The sequence below is a fragment of the Coregonus clupeaformis genome, chromosome 28, assembly GCF_020615455.1.
Source record: "Coregonus clupeaformis isolate EN_2021a chromosome 28, ASM2061545v1, whole genome shotgun sequence".
NCBI classification, from domain to species: Eukaryota; Metazoa; Chordata; class Actinopteri; order Salmoniformes; family Salmonidae; genus Coregonus; species Coregonus clupeaformis.
The window spans coordinates 25,861,545-25,877,717 of record NC_059219.1 but is presented as its reverse complement, the minus strand read 5'-3'; the positions used below and the strand labels follow the sequence as shown (position 1 = coordinate 25,877,717).

Below are 16,173 nucleotides of genomic sequence, written 5' to 3'. Positions count from 1 at the left end.
AACAGATGGGTCTAGGTGTTTGGTCTGTTTAACTCAGTCTAGAACAGATGGGTCTAGGTGTTTGTTCTGTTTAACTCAGTCTAGAACAGATGGGTCTAGGTGTTTGGTCTGTTTAACTCAGTCTAGAACAGATGGGTCTAGGTGTTTGTTCTGTTTAACTCAGTCTAGAACAGATGGGTCTAGGTGTTTGTTCTGTTTAACTCAGTCTAGAACAGATGGGTCTAGGTGTTTGGTCTGTTTAACTCAGTCTAGAACAGATGGGTCTAGGTGTTTGTTCTGTTTAACTCAGTCTAGAACAGATGGGTCTAGGTGTTTGGTCTGTTTAACTCAGTCTAGAACAGATGGGTCTAGGTGTTTGGTCTGTTTAACTCAGTCTAGAACAGATGGGTCTAGGTGTTTGGTCTGTTACTTTAACTCAGTCTAGAACAGATGGGTCTAGGTGTTTGGTCTGTTTAACTCAGTCTAGAACAGATGGGTCTAGGTGTTTGGTCTGTTTAACTCAGTCTAGAACAGATGGGTCTAGGTGTTTGTTCTGTTTAACTCAGTCTAGAACAGATGGGTCTAGGTGTTTGGTCTGTTTAACTCAGTCTAGAACAGATGGGTCTAGGTGTTTGTTCTGTTTAACTCAGTCTAGAACAGATGGGTCTAGGTGTTTGTTCTGTTTAACTCAGTCTAGAACAGATGGGTCTAGGTGTTTGGTCTGTTTAACTCAGTCTAGAACAGATGGGTCTAGGTGTTTGTTCTGTTTAACTCAGTCTAGAACAGATGGGTCTAGGTGTTTGTTCTGTTTAACTCAGTCTAGAACAGATGGGTCTAGGTGTTTGTTCTGTTTAACTCAGTCTAGAACAGATGGGTCTAGGTGTTTGTTCTGTTTAACTCAGTCTAGAACAGATGGGTCTAGGTGTTTGTTCTGTTTAACTCAGTCTAGAACAGATGGGTCTAGGTGTTTGGTCTGTTTAACTCAGTCTAGAACAGATGGGTCTAGGTGTTTGGTCTGTTTAACTCAGTCTAGAACAGATGGGTCTAGGTGTTTGTTCTGTTTAACTCAGTCTAGAACAGATGGGTCTAGGTGTTTGTTCTGTTTAACTCAGTCTAGAACAGATGGGTCTAGGTGTTTGTTCTGTTTAACTCAGTCTAGAACAGATGGGTCTAGGTGTTTGGTCTGTTTAACTCAGTCTAGAACAGATGGGTCTAGGTGTTTGGTCTGTTTAACTCAGTCTAGAACAGATGGGTCTAGGTGTTTGTTCTGTTTAACTCAGTCTAGAACAGATGGGTCTAGGTGTTTGTTCTGTTTAACTCAGTCTAGAACAGATGGGTCTAGGTGTTTGTTCTGTTTAACTCAGTCTAGAACAGATGGGTCTAGGTGTTTGTTCTGTTTAACTCAGTCTAGAACAGATGGGTCTAGGTGTTTGGTCTGTTTAACTCAGTCTAGAACAGATGGGTCTAGGTGTTTGTTCTGTTTAACTCAGTCTAGAACAGATGGGTCTAGGTGTTTGTTCTGTTTAACTCAGTCTAGAACAGATGGGTCTAGGTGTTTGTTCTGTTTAACTCAGTCTAGAACAGATGGGTCTAGGTGTTTGGTCTGTTTAACTCAGTCTAGAACAGATGGGTCTAGGTGTTTGGTCTGTTTAACTCAGTCTAGAACAGATGGGTCTAGGTGTTTGTTCTGTTTAACTCAGTCTAGAACAGATGGGTCTAGGTGTTTGTTCTGTTTAACTCAGTCTAGAACAGATGGGTCTAGGTGTTTGTTCTGTTCGTTAACTCAGTCTAGAACAGATGGGTCTAGGTGTTTGTTCTGTTTAACTCAGTCTAGAACAGATGGGTCTAGGTGTTTGGTCTGTTTAACTCAGTCTAGAACAGATGGGTCTAGGTGTTTGGTCTGTTTAACTCAGTCTAGAACAGATGGGTCTAGGTGTTTGTTCTGTTTAACTCAGTCTAGAACAGATGGGTCTAGGTGTTTGTTCTGTTTAACTCAGTCTAGAACAGATGGGTCTAGGTGTTTGTTCTGTTTAACTCAGTCTAGAACAGATGGGTCTAGGTGTTTGGTCTGTTTAACTCAGTCTAGAACAGATGGGTCTAGGTGTTTGGTCTGTTACGTTAACTCAGTCTAGAACAGATGGGTCTAGGTGTTTGTTCTGTTTTAACTCAGTCTAGAACAGATGGGTCTAGGTGTTTGTTCTGTTTAACTCAGTCTAGAACAGATGGGTCTAGGTGTTTGTTCTGTTTAACTCAGTCTAGAACAGATGGGTCTAGGTGTTTGTTCTGTTTAACTCAGTCTAGAACAGATGGGTCTAGGTGTTTGTTCTGTTTAACTCAGTCTAGAACAGATGGGTCTAGGTGTTTGTTCTGTTTAACTCAGTCTAGAACAGATGGGTCTAGGTGTTTGTTCTGTTTAACTCAGTCTAGAACAGATGGGTCTAGGTGTTTGGTCTGTTTAACTCAGTCTAGAACAGATGGGTCTAGGTGTTTGTTCTGTTTAACTCAGTCTAGAACAGATGGGTCTAGGTGTTTGTTCTGTTTAACTCAGTCTAGAACAGATGGGTCTAGGTGTTTGTTCTGTTTAACTCAGTCTAGAACAGATGGGTCTAGGTGTTTGGTCTGTTTAACTCAGTCTAGAACAGATGGGTCTAGGTGTTTGGTCTGTTTAACTCAGTCTAGAACAGATGGGTCTAGGTGTTTGGTCTGTTTAACTCAGTCTAGAACAGATGGGTCTAGGTGTTTGGTCTGTTTAACTCAGTCTAGAACAGATGGGTCTAGGTGTTTGTTCTGTTTAACTCAGTCTAGAACAGATGGGTCTAGGTGTTTGGTCTGTTTAACTCAGTCTAGAACAGATGGGTCTAGGTGTTTGTTCTGTTTAACTCAGTCTAGAACAGATGGGTCTAGGTGTTTGGTCTGTTTAACTCAGTCTAGAACAGATGGGTCTAGGTGTTTGTTCTGTTTAACTCAGTCTAGAACAGATGGGTCTAGGTGTTTGTTCTGTTTAACTCAGTCTAGAACAGATGGGTCTAGGTGTTTGTTCTGTTATAACTCAGTCTAGAACAGATGGGTCTAGGTGTTTGTTCTGTTTAACTCAGTCTAGAACAGATGGGTCTAGGTGTTTGGTCTGTTTAACTCAGTCTAGAACAGATGGGTCTAGGTGTTTGTTCTGTTTAACTCAGTCTAGAACAGATGGGTCTAGGTGTTTTGTTCTGTTACGTTAACTCTGTCTAGAACAGATGGGTCTAGGTGTTTGTTCTGTTTAACTCAGTCTAGAACAGATGGTTCTAGGTGTTTGTTCTGTTTAACTCAGTCTAGAACAGATGGGTCTAGGTGTTTGTTCTGTTTAACTCAGTCTAGAACAGATGGGTCTAGGTGTTTGTTCTGTTTAACTCAGTCTAGAACAGATGGGTCTAGGTGTTTGTTCTGTTTAACTCAGTCTAGAACAGATGGGTCTAGGTGTTTGTTCTGTTTTAACTCAGTCTAGAACAGATGGGTCTAGGTGTTTGTTCTGTTTAACTCAGTCTAGAACAGATGGGTCTAGGTGTTTGTTCTGTTTAACTCAGTCTAGAACAGATGGGTCTAGGTGTTTGTTCTGTTTAACTCAGTCTAGAACAGATGGGTCTAGGTGTTTGGTCTGTTTAACTCAGTCTAGAACAGATGGGTCTAGGTGTTTGTTCTGTTTAACTCAGTCTAGAACAGATGGGTCTAGGTGTTTGTTCTGTTTAACTCAGTCTAGAACAGATGGGTCTAGGTGTTTGGTCTGTTTAACTCAGTCTAGAACAGATGGGTCTAGGTGTTTGTTCTGTTTAACTCAGTCTAGAACAGATGGGTCTAGGTGTTTGGTCTGTTTAACTCAGTCTAGAACAGATGGGTCTAGGTGTTTGTTCTGTTTAACTCAGTCTAGAACAGATGGGTCTAGGTGTTTGTTCTGTTTAACTCAGTCTAGAACAGATGGGTCTAGGTGTTTGGTCTGTTTAACTCAGTCTAGAACAGATGGGTCTAGGTGTTTGTTCTGTTTAACTCAGTCTAGAACAGATGGGTCTAGGTGTTTGTTCTGTTTAACTCAGTCTAGAACAGATGGGTCTAGGTGTTTGTTCTGTTTAACTCAGTCTAGAACAGATGGGTCTAGGTGTTTGGTCTGTTTAACTCAGTCTAGAACAGATGGGTCTAGGTGTTTGGTCTGTTTAACTCAGTCTAGAACAGATGGGTCTAGGTGTTTGGTCTGTTACTTAACTCAGTCTAGAACAGATGGGTCTAGGTGTTTGGTCTGTTTAACTCAGTCTAGAACAGATGGGTCTAGGTGTTTGTTCTGTTTAACTCAGTCTAGAACAGATGGGTCTAGGTGTTTGGTCTGTTACTTAACTCAGTCTAGAACAGATGGGTCTAGGTGTTTGTTCTGTTTAACTCAGTCTAGAACAGATGGGTCTAGGTGTTTGGTCTGTTTAACTCAGTCTAGAACAGATGGGTCTAGGTGTTTGTTCTGTTTAACTCAGTCTAGAACAGATGGGTCTAGGTGTTTGTTCTGTTTAACTCAGTCTAGAACAGATGGGTCTAGGTGTTTGGTCTGTTTAACTCAGTCTAGAACAGATGGGTCTAGGTGTTTGTTCTGTTTAACTCAGTCTAGAACAGATGGGTCTAGGTGTTTGTTCTGTTTAACTCTGTCTAGAACAGATGGGTCTAGGTGTTTGTTCTGTTTAACTCAGTCTAGAACAGATGGGTCTAGGTGTTTGTTCTGTTTAACTCAGTCTAGAACAGATGGGTCTAGGTGTTTGGTCTGTTTAACTCAGTCTAGAACAGATGGGTCTAGGTGTTTGTTCTGTTTAACTCAGTCTAGAACAGATGGGTCTAGGTGTTTGTTCTGTTTAACTCAGTCTAGAACAGATGGGTCTAGGTGTTTGTTCTGTTTAACTCAGTCTAGAACAGATGGGTCTAGGTGTTTGTTCTGTTTAACTCAGTCTAGAACAGATGGGTCTAGGTGTTTGTTCTGTTTAACTCAGTCTAGAACAGATGGGTCTAGGTGTTTGTTCTGTTTAACTCAGTCTAGAACAGATGGGTCTAGGTGTTTGGTCTGTTTAACTCAGTCTAGAACAGATGGGTCTAGGTGTTTGTTCTGTTTAACTCAGTCTAGAACAGATGGGTCTAGGTGTTTGTTCTGTTTAACTCAGTCTAGAACAGATGGGTCTAGGTGTTTGTTCTGTTTAACTCAGTCTAGAACAGATGGGTCTAGGTGTTTGTTCTGTTTAACTCAGTCTAGAACAGATGGGTCTAGGTGTTTGTTCTGTTTAACTCAGTCTAGAACAGATGGGTCTAGGTGTTTGTTCTGTTTAACTCAGTCTAGAACAGATGGGTCTAGGTGTTTGTTCTGTTTAACTCAGTCTAGAACAGATGGGTCTAGGTGTTTGTTCTGTTTAACTCAGTCTAGAACAGATGGGTCTAGGTGTTTGGTCTGTTTAACTCAGTCTAGAACAGATGGGTCTAGGTGTTTGTTCTGTTTAACTCAGTCTAGAACAGATGGGTCTAGGTGTTTGTTCTGTTTAACTCAGTCTAGAACAGATGGGTCTAGGTGTTTGTTCTGTTTAACTCAGTCTAGAACAGATGGGTCTAGGTGTTTGGTCTGTTTAACTCAGTCTAGAACAGATGGGTCTAGGTGTTTGGTCTGTTTAACTCAGTCTAGAACAGATGGGTCTAGGTGTTTGTTCTGTTTAACTCAGTCTAGAACAGATGGGTCTAGGTGTTTGGTCTGTTTAACTCAGTCTAGAACAGATGGGTCTAGGTGTTTGGTCTGTTTAACTCAGTCTAGAACAGATGGGTCTAGGTGTTTGTTCTGTTTAACTCAGTCTAGAACAGATGGGTCTAGGTGTTTGTTCTGTTTAACTCAGTCTAGAACAGATGGGTCTAGGTGTTTGGTCTGTTTAACTCAGTCTAGAACAGATGGGTCTAGGTGTTTGGTCTGTTTAACTCAGTCTAGAACAGATGGGTCTAGGTGTTTGTTCTGTTACTTTAACTCAGTCTAGAACAGATGGGTCTAGGTGTTTTGTCTTACTCAGGTGGAACAAACACACAACTGTTCTAAATTCCATATAATGAAGCAACACCATTCCACAGCATCTCCCAGTCTTAAGATCTTAATGTGAAAGGCTTTGGCTGATCCTGTGTTCACCACCCTCAGTAAAGATTAAGGCACCCCTCCTTTCTCTGTTTCTGTGGAACAGCAGAACATCTCTTGAGGACGTAGAAAGGGAGGAAGGAGTGAGTGTGTAGCGTACTGAGACTTTCCTTTCTCTCTCCTGTCCAGAGGTGGAACCTACTGTAGCTGCTGGTAAAGACTCAGACAGAGGTGTGTCAACCTACTGTAGCTGCCGGTAAAGACTCAGACAGAGGTGTGTAACCTACTGTAGCTGCTGGTAAAGACTCAGACAGAGGTGTGTAACCTACTGTAGCTGCTGGTAAAGACTCAGACAGAGGTGTGTAGCCTACTGTAGCTGCTGGTAAAGACTCAGACAGAGGTGTGTAACCTACTGTAGCTGCTGGTAAAGACTCAGACAGAGGTGTGTAACCTACTGTAGCTGCTGGTAAAGACTCAGACAGAGGTGTGTAACCTACTGTGGCTGCTGGTAAAGACTCAGACAGAGGTGTGTAACCTACTGTAGCTGCTGGTAAAGACTCAGACAGAGGTGTGTAACCTACTGTAGCTGCTGGTAAAGACTCAGACAGAGGTGTGTAACCTACTGTAGCTGCTGGTAAAGACTCAGACAGAGGTGTGTAACCTACTGTAGCTGCTGGTAAAGACTCAGACAGAGGTGTGTAACCTACTGTAGCTGCTGGTAAAGACTCAGACAGAGGTGTGTAACCTACTGTAGCTGCTGGTAAAGACTCAGACAGAGGTGTGTAACCTACTGCTGGTAAAGACTCAGACAGAGGTGTGTAACCTACTGTGGCTGCTGGTAAAGACTCAGACAGAGGTGTGTGTAGCCTACTGTAGCTGCTGGTAAAGACTCAGACAGAGGTGTGTAACCTACTGTAGCTGCTGGTAAAGACTCAGACAGAGGTGTGTAACCTACTGTAGCTGCTGGTAAAGACTCAGACAGAGGTGTGGAACCTACTGCTGGTAAAGACTCAGACAGAGGTGTGTAACCTACTGTAGCTGCTGGTAAAGATTCTGACAGAGGTGTGTAACCTACTGTAGCTGCTGGTAAAGACTCAGACAAAGGTGTGTAACCTACTGCTGGTAAAGACTCAGACAGAGGTGTGTAACCTACTGTAGCAGCTGGTAAAGACTCAGACAGAGGTGTGTAACCTACTGTAGCTGCTGGTAAAGACTCAGACAGAGGTGTGGAACCTACTGTAGCTGCTGGTAAAGACTCAGACAGAGGTGTGGAACCTACTGTAGCTGCTGGTAAAGACTCAGACAGAGGTGTGTAACCTACTGTAGCTGCTGGTAAAGACTCAGACAGAGGTGTGTAACCTACTGTAGCTGCTGGTAAAGACTCAGACAGAGGTGTGTAACCTACTGTAGCTGCTGGTAAAGACTCAGACAGAGGTGTGTAACCTACTGTAGCTGCTGGTAAAGACTCAGACAGAGGTGTGTAACCTACTGTAGCTGCTGGTAAAGACTCAGACAGAGGTGTGTAACCTACTGTAGCTGCTGGTAAAGACTCAGACAGAGGTGTGTAACCTACTGTAGCTGCTGGTAAAGACTCAGACAGAGGTGTGTAACCTACTGTAGCTGCTGGTAAAGACTCAGACAGAGGTGTGTAACCTACTGTAGCTGCTGGTAAAGACTCAGACAGAGGTGTGGAACCTACTGTAGCTGCTGGTAAAGACTCAGACAGAGGTGTGTAACCTACTGTAGCTGCTGGTAAAGACTCAGACAGAGGTGTGTAACCTACTGTAGCTGCTGGTAAAGACTCAGACAGAGGTGTGTAACCTACTGTAGCTGCTGGTAAAGACTCAGACAGAGGTGTGTAACCTACTGTAGCTGCTGGTAAAGACTCAGACAGAGGTGTGTAACCTACTGTAGCTGCTGGTAAAGACTCAGACAGAGGTGTGTAACCTACTGTAGCTGCTGGTAAAGACTCAGACAGAGGTGTGTAACCTACTGTAGCTGCTGGTAAAGACTCAGACAGAGGTGTGTAACCTACTGTAGCTGCTGGTAAAGACTCAGACAGAGGTGTGTAACCTACTGTGGCTGCTGGTAAAGACTCAGACAGAGGTGTGTAACCTACTGTAGCTGCTGGTAAAGACTCAGACAGAGGTGTGTAACCTACTGTAGCTGCTGGTAAAGACTCAGACAGAGGTGTGTAACCTACTGTAGCTGCTGGTAAAGACTCAGACAGAGGTGTGTAACCTACTGTAGCTGCTGGTAAAGACTCAGACAGAGGTGTGTAACCTACTGTGGCTGCTGGTAAAGACTCAGACAGAGGTGTGTGAACCTACTGTAGCTGCTGGTAAAGACTCAGACAGAGGTGTGTGTAACCTACTGTAGCTGCTGGTAAAGACTCAGACAGAGGTGTGTAACCTACTGTACTGCTGGTAAAGACTCAGACAGAGGTGTGTAGCCTACTGTGGCTGCTGGTAAAGACTCAGACAGAGGTGTGTAACCTACTGTAGCTGCTGGTAAAGACTCAGACAGAGGTGTGTAACCTACTGTAGCTGCTGGTAAAGACTCAGACAGAGGTGTGTAACCTACTGTAGCTGCTGGTAAAGACTCAGACAGAGGTGTGTAACCTACTGTAGCTGCTGGTAAAGACTCAGACAGAGGTGTGTAACCTACTGTAGCTGCTGGTAAAGACTCAGACAGAGGTGTGTAACCTACTGTAGCTGCTGGTAAAGACTCAGACAGAGGTGTGTAACCTACTGTAGCTGCTGGTAAAGACTCAGACAGAGGTGTGTAACCTACTGTAGCTGCTGGTAAAGACTCAGACAGAGGTGTGTAACCTACTGTAGCTGCTGGTAAAGACTCAGACAGAGGTGTGTAACCTACTGTAGCTGCTGGTAAAGACTCAGACAGAGGTGTGTAACCTACTGTAGCTGCTGGTAAAGACTCAGACAGAGGTGTGTGTAACCTACTGTAGCTGCTGGTAAAGACTCAGACAGAGGTGTGTGTAACCTACTGTAGCTGCTGGTAAAGACTCAGACAGAGGTGTGTAACCTACTGTAGCTGCTGGTAAAGACTCAGACAGAGGTGTGTAACCTACTGTAGCTGCTGGTAAAGACTCAGACAGAGGTGTGTAGCCTACTGTAGCTGCTGGTAAAGACTCAGACAGAGGTGTGTAACCTACTGTAGCTGCTGGTAAAGACTCAGACAGAGGTGTGTAACCTACTGTAGCTGCTGGTAAAGACTCAGACAACCCCATAGTAGAATAGTTGACCTATTTACCTAGTAATGTAATGGTGTTATTAAACTAAACCAGACAACCCCCATAGTAGAATAGTTGACCTATTTACCTAGTAATGTAATGGTGTTATTAAACTAAACCAGACAACCCCATAGTAGAATAGTTGACCTATTGTCTTTTTGACCATTTACACTGACAGGACGGGTCTTGGTTGTTTGGAGGAAGTTGTCAAAGAGCACGTTGACAAACAATGTCTTACTTCTCTGAACACACACACACAACCTACCGTCTGGCTGCTTGAATAGTAATGTCCCATCTGCTTACTCTAAACTCTCTGGTTGTTTTACTGTTTGGATTTAGATTTGACCTTTTGTTGACCTTGTTTATCTGTATCTCTTCTCTTGTTGTTAGGTACAAGCATTTCTTACGGGATCTGACAGAGAACACTAGTCCAGACTACCCCGAGTTCCAACCGCTTTCAAGTAAGTGTCTCTCCTCACCCTGCTGCACTGCTCAGCTCAATAATCACCGTCTGCATTCCAAATGGCATCCCTATGTAGTGCACTACTTTTGACCAGGGCCCCTGTCACCATATAGGGAATAGGGGGTGTCTGTCGTTTGGGACTCAGCCACTGTTATCCTTCAAGGTAAATACAGTGTCTATGGATTAACCTCAGCGACGTCTATAGTCTTTTATACATTTTACATGTTAGTCATTTAGCAGACGCTCTTATCCAGAGCCACTTACAGTTAGTGAGTGCATACATCATTATTTTTTTTTTTCATACTGGCCCCCCGTGGGAATCGAACCCACAACCCTGGCGTTGCAAACGCCATGCTCTACCAACTGAGCTACATCCCTGCCGGCCATTCCCTACCCTGGACGACGCTGGGCCAATTGTGCGCCGCCCCATGGGTCTCCCGGTCGCGGCCGGCTACGACAGAGCCTGGATTCGAACCAGGATCTCTAGTGGCACAGCTAGCGCTGCGATGCGGTGCCTTAGACCACTGCGCCACTCGGGAGACCAATATAGTTCGATCTCTCTTATAGTCAAGAGATCGGTCTCAACGCTGCAGACTCGGGGCTGCGTCTCATATGGCACCCTATTCCCTATGTAGTGCACTACTTTTGCAGAGAGCACTATGGGCCCTAGTTATAAAGGTGGTACACTACGTAGAGGTCGGGTCGTTCAGGGTCATTTCAGCCAGCCATGACAGCCACCATCTCAGATTGTTCTGAAATCATTCCTGTAGTTTTTAAACAGATAAGAGAAGCATTGCTGCAACGTTGTTTTGTTGAAATGTAAATTAAGCTAATCGATTGCACCCAAATTGGCCATTTTATTTTACAGGATTCGTACACTGAACCAAAATATAAACGCAACATGTAAAGTGTTGGTCCCATGTTTCATGAGCGGAAATAAAAGATCCCAGAAATTTTCCATATGTACAAAAAGCTTATTTCTCTAAAGTGTTTTGCACAAATTTGTTTACATTCCTGTTAGTGAGCATTTCTGCTTTGCCAAGATAATCCATCTACCTGACAGGTGTGGCATATCAAGAAGCTGATTAAACAGCATGACCATTACAGAGGTGCACCTTGTGCTACGGACAATAAAAGGCCACTCTAAAATGTGCAGTTTTGTCACACAACACAATGCCACAGATATCTCATGTTTTGAGGAATCGTGCAATTGGCATGCTGACTGCAGGAATGTCCACCAGAGCTGTTGCCAGATAATTTAATGTTAATTTCTACCATAAGCGTCGTTTTAGAGAATTTGGCAGTACGTCCAACCGGCCTCACAACCGCAGACCACGTGTGGGCGAGTGGTTTGCTGATGTCAACGTTGTGAACAGAGTGCCCCATGGTGGCGGTGGGGTTATGATATGGGCAGGCATAAGCTACGGACAACGAACACAATTGCATTTTATCGATTGCAATTTAAATGCACAGAAATACCGTAACGAGATCCTGAGGCCCATTGTCGTGCCATTTAATCCGCCTCATCACCTCATGTTTCAGCATGATAATGCACGGCCCCATGTCGCAAGGATCTGTACACAATTCTTGGAAACTGAAAATGTCCCAGTTCTTCCATGGCCTGCATACTCACCAGACATGTCACCTATATTGAGCATGTTTGGGATGCTCTGTATCGACGTGTACGACAGCGTGTTCCAGTTCCCGGCAATATCCAGCAACTTCGCACAGCCATTGAAGAAGAGTGGGACAACATTCCACAAGCCACAATCAACAGCCAGATCAACTCTATGTGAATGAGATGTGTCGCGCTGCATGAGGCAAATGGTGGTCACACCAGATACTGACTGGTTTTCTGATTCAAGCCCCTACCTTTTTTTTTTAAGGTACAGTATCTGTTACCAACAGATGCATATCTGTATTCCCAGTCATGTGAAATCCATAGATTAGGGCCTACTGTATTTATTTCAATTGAATGATTTCCTTATGAACTGTAACTCAGTAAAATCTTAGAAATTGTTGCATAAATATAGAACATCACGTCCGATTTGGACCAAACTTTTTTCGTAACAATGAGTTAGACATGAGGAATCCAAAGAAATCCACCCTTGTACCCCCCACACCCCACGCCAATCCCAGCCCAACAACGAGCGTATAGTATCAGTTCTCTATGTTTGACAAGTAGTATGGAGCTGCAGCTTGGAGTATTGTTTCTTCATCCTATGTAATGTACAGTCGTGGTCAAAAGTTTTGAGAATGACACAAGTATTGGTCTTCACAAAGTTCGCTGCTTCAGTGTTATGAGATATTTTTGTCAGATCGTACTATGGTATACTGAAGTATAATTACAAGCATTCCATAAGTGTCAAATGCTTTTATTGACAATTACATTAAGTTTATGCAAAGAGTCAATATTTGCAGTGTTGACCCTTCTTTTTCAAGACCTCTGCAATCCGCCCTGGCATGCTGTCAATTCACTTCAGGGCCACATCCTGACTGATGGCAGCCCATTCTTGCATAATCAATGCTTGGAGTTGTCAGAATATGTGGGTTTTTGTTTGTCCACCTGCCTCTTGAGGATCGACCACAAGTTCTCAATGGGATTAAGATCTGTGGAGTTTCCTGGCCATGGACCCAAAAAAACAAAAACAGTCCTCAGCAGTCCAATCCCGGTACCTTTTGCAGAATATCAGTCTGTCCCTGATGTTTTTCCTGGAGAGAGATGGCTTCTTTGCTGCCCTTCTTGACACCAAGCCATCCTCCAAAAGTATTTGCCTCACTGTGCTTGCAAATGCACTCAGACCTGCCTGCTGCCATTCCTGAGCAAGCTCTGCACTGGTGGTGCCCCGGTCCCGCAGCTGAATCAACTTTAGGAGACAGTCCTGGCGCTTGCTGGACTTTCTTGGGCGCCCTGATGCCTTCTTCACAACAATTGAACCTCTCTCCTTGAAGTTCTTGATGATCCGATAAATGGTTGATTTAGGTGCAATCTTACTAGCCGGAATATCCTTGCCTGTGAAGCCATTTTTGTAAAAAGCAATGATGACGGCACGTGTTTCCTTGCAGGTAACCATGGTTAACAGAGGAAGAACAATGATTTCAAGCACCACCCTCCTTTTAAAGCTTCCAATCTGTTATTCTAACTCAATCAGCATGACAGAGTGATCTCCAGCCTTGTCCTCGTCAACACTCTCACCTGTGTTAATGAGAGAATCACTGACACCTGGTCCTTTTGTGGCAGGGCTAAAATGCAGTGGAAGTGTTTTTTTGGAATTAAGTTAATTTTCATGGCAAAGAGGGACTCTTCATGACATTCTGGAGTGTATGCAAATAGCCATAATCAAAACTGAGGCAGCAGACTTTGTGAAAAATTAGTATTTGTGTGATTCTCAACACTTTTGACCACGACTGTATTCCCAGTGAATTTGGTGATGGTTTTAGACATTGAAGTTGTTAGGCTTATGTTCCATGTTACATCCTGCTATTACCAGGTTCTGACCATTTTAGATGGTGCTGTTCCAGGTGCTATATATATAAAAAAGAAGCATTTGTGGCACAAATCCAATGCAAGTCAATGTTACCTGTATTAGTATTTTCACGCTTCATGTCAGAATCGTCCTAAAGTATATACTGTATTTTAAAAAAAAATCATTTGGAACAGCACCATCTAGTTGTCAGAACCAGGTAATATCAGGATGTAGGATGGGACATAAACCTAACAACTTCAATGACTAATTTCTCTGAACAGCAGAATAGAAATAACATTAGCTGGGAATGCGTTACATAGGATGAAGAAACAATACTCCAAGCCACAGCTCCATACTGCTTGTCAGACATAGAGAACTGATACTATATACTCACTGTTTGGGTGGGATCGGGGGGTGTGGGGTCCGTGGGTGGCATTCGACCAATCTTTTGATTTCTTATGTCTAACTCCATTGTAAAAAAAATATATATATATTAATAAATATGTTTTGTCCAAATCATATATGAATCCTATAAATTAAAATGGCAAATTTGGGTGCAATCAATTAGCTGAATTTTTCAAAGATCAAATTATATTTCAACAATATAATGCCACAGGAATGCTAATCATATCTGTTTCAAACAACTGAAACAATTTCAGAACAATTTGAGATGGTGGGCTCTTTCTTGTGCTCTTTGAGATGGAACGACACATAGGGAACAGGACGCCATTTTGGGATGCAGACTCACATTTGCACATCATGTGAGTTTGATGTGCAGCTCTCTTCACCGTTCTTAGTCAGTCAGGATTGTTTCCCAGTTTGTCAGCACTGAACACGTCTAACAACAAGTGATGTGACTGTGATGATGAGCTGAACACGTCTAACAGCAGCGGTGGGCTCAGTACAGGCTGGGAGGATATAGCAGTGGGCTCAGTACAGGCTGGGAGGACAGCAGTGGGCTCAGTACAGGCTGGGAGGAGGATATAGCAGTGGGCTCAGTACAGGCTGGGAGGAGGATATAGCAGTGGGCTCAGTACAGGCTGGGAGGATATAGCAGTGGGCTCAGTACAGGCTGGGAGGACATAGCAGTGGGCTCAGTACAGGCTGGGAGGACAGCAGTGGGCTCAGTACAGGCTGAGAGGACATAGCAGTGGGCTCAGTACAGGCTGGGAGGACAGCAGTGGGCTCAGTACAGGCTGGGAGGATATAGCAGTGGGCTCAGTACAGGCTGGGAGGAGGATATAGCAGTGGGCTCAGTACAGGCTGGGAGGACAGCAGTGGGCTCAGTACAGGCTGGGAGGATATAGCAGTGGGCTCAGTACAGGCTGGGAGGACAGCAGTGGGCTCAGTACAGGCTGGGAGGACATAGCAGTGGGCTCAGTACAGGCTGAGAGGATATAGCAGTGGGCTCAGTACAGGCTGGGAGGATAGCAGTGGGCTCAGTACAGGCTGGGAGGACAGCAGTGGGCTCAGTACAGGCTGGGAGGAGGATATAGCAGTGGGCTCAGTACAGGCTGGGAGGAGGATATAGCAGTGGGCTCAGTACAGGCTGGGAGGACAGCAGTGGGCTCAGTACAGGCTGGGAGGAGGATATAGCAGTGGGCTCAGTACAGGCTGGGAGGAGGATATAGCAGTGGGCTCAGTACAGGCTGGGAGGACATCAGTGGGCTCAGTACAGGATGTTCTGGGAGGATATAGCAGTGGGCTCAGTACAGGCTGGGAGGACAGCAGTGGGCTAAGTACAGGATGTTCTGGGAGGATATAGCAGTGGGCTCAGTACAGGCTGGGAGGAGGATATAGCAGTGGGCTCAGTACAGGCTGGGAGGAGGATATAGCAGTGGGCTCAGTACAGGCTGGGAGGAGGATATAGCAGTGGGCTCAGTACAGGCTGGGAGGAGGATATAGCAGTGGGCTCAGTACAGGCTGGGAGGATATAGCAGTGGGCTCAGTCCAGGATATTCTGGGAGGATATAGCAGTGGGCTCAGTCCAGGATATTCTGGGAGGATATAGCAGTGGGCTCAGTCCAGGATATTCTGGGAGGATATAGCAGTGGGCTCAGTATATGATGTTATGGGAGGATATAGCAGTGGGCTCAGTCCAGGATGTTCTGGGAGGATATAGCAGTGGGCTCAGTCCAGGATATTCTGGGAGGATATAGCAGTGGGCTCAGTCCAGGATATTCTGGGAGGATATAGCAGTGGGCTCAGTATATGATGTTATGGGAGGATATAGCAGTGGGCTCAGTCTAGGATGTTCTGGGAGGAGGATATAGCAGTGGGCTCAGTCTAGGATGTTCTGGGAGGAGGATATAGCAGTGGGCTCAGTCCCGGATGTTCTGGGAGGATATAGCAGTGGGCTCAGTCCAGGATGTTCTGGGAGGATATAGCAGTGGGCTCAGTCCAGGATGTTCTGGGAGGATATAGCAGTAAGCTCAGTCCAGCATGTTATGGGAGGATATAGCAGTGGGCTCAGTACAGGATGTTATGGGAGGATATAGCAGTGGGCTCAGTCCGGGATGTTCTGGGAGGAGGATATAGCAGTGGGCTCAGTACAATATGTTCTGGGAGGATATAGCAGTGGGCTCAGTACAGGATGTTCTGGGAGGAGGATATAGCAGTGGGCTCAGTCCAGGATGTTCTGGGAGGAGGATATAGCAGTGGGCTCAGTACAGGCTGGGAGGACAGCAGTGGGCTGAGTACAGGATGTTCTGGGAGGATATAGCAGTGGGCTCAGTACAGGCTGGGAGGAGGATATAGCAGTGGGCTCAGTACAGGCTGGGAGGAGGATATAGCAGTGGGCTCAGTACAGGCTGGGAGGAGGATATAGCAGTGGGCTCAGTACAGGCTGGGAGGATATAGCAGTGGGTTCAGTCCAGGATATTCTGGGAGGATATAGCAGTGGGCT

At 44.8% G+C, this 16,173-nt stretch overlaps 1 protein-coding gene across 1 annotated transcript in view; it reads left to right on the top strand.

Moving 5' to 3' along the window:
* The window catches only part of arhgef39 (Rho guanine nucleotide exchange factor (GEF) 39), a 121,003-nt gene that overhangs the window by 52,902 nt on the left and 51,928 nt on the right, over window positions 1-16,173 (top strand). Inside the window, exon 3 of the mRNA XM_045208406.1 lies at window positions 9,729-9,799. Within this exon, the coding sequence (XP_045064341.1) occupies window positions 9,729-9,799 (71 nt within the window). The remainder of the gene's footprint in view (window positions 1-9,728; window positions 9,800-16,173) is intronic.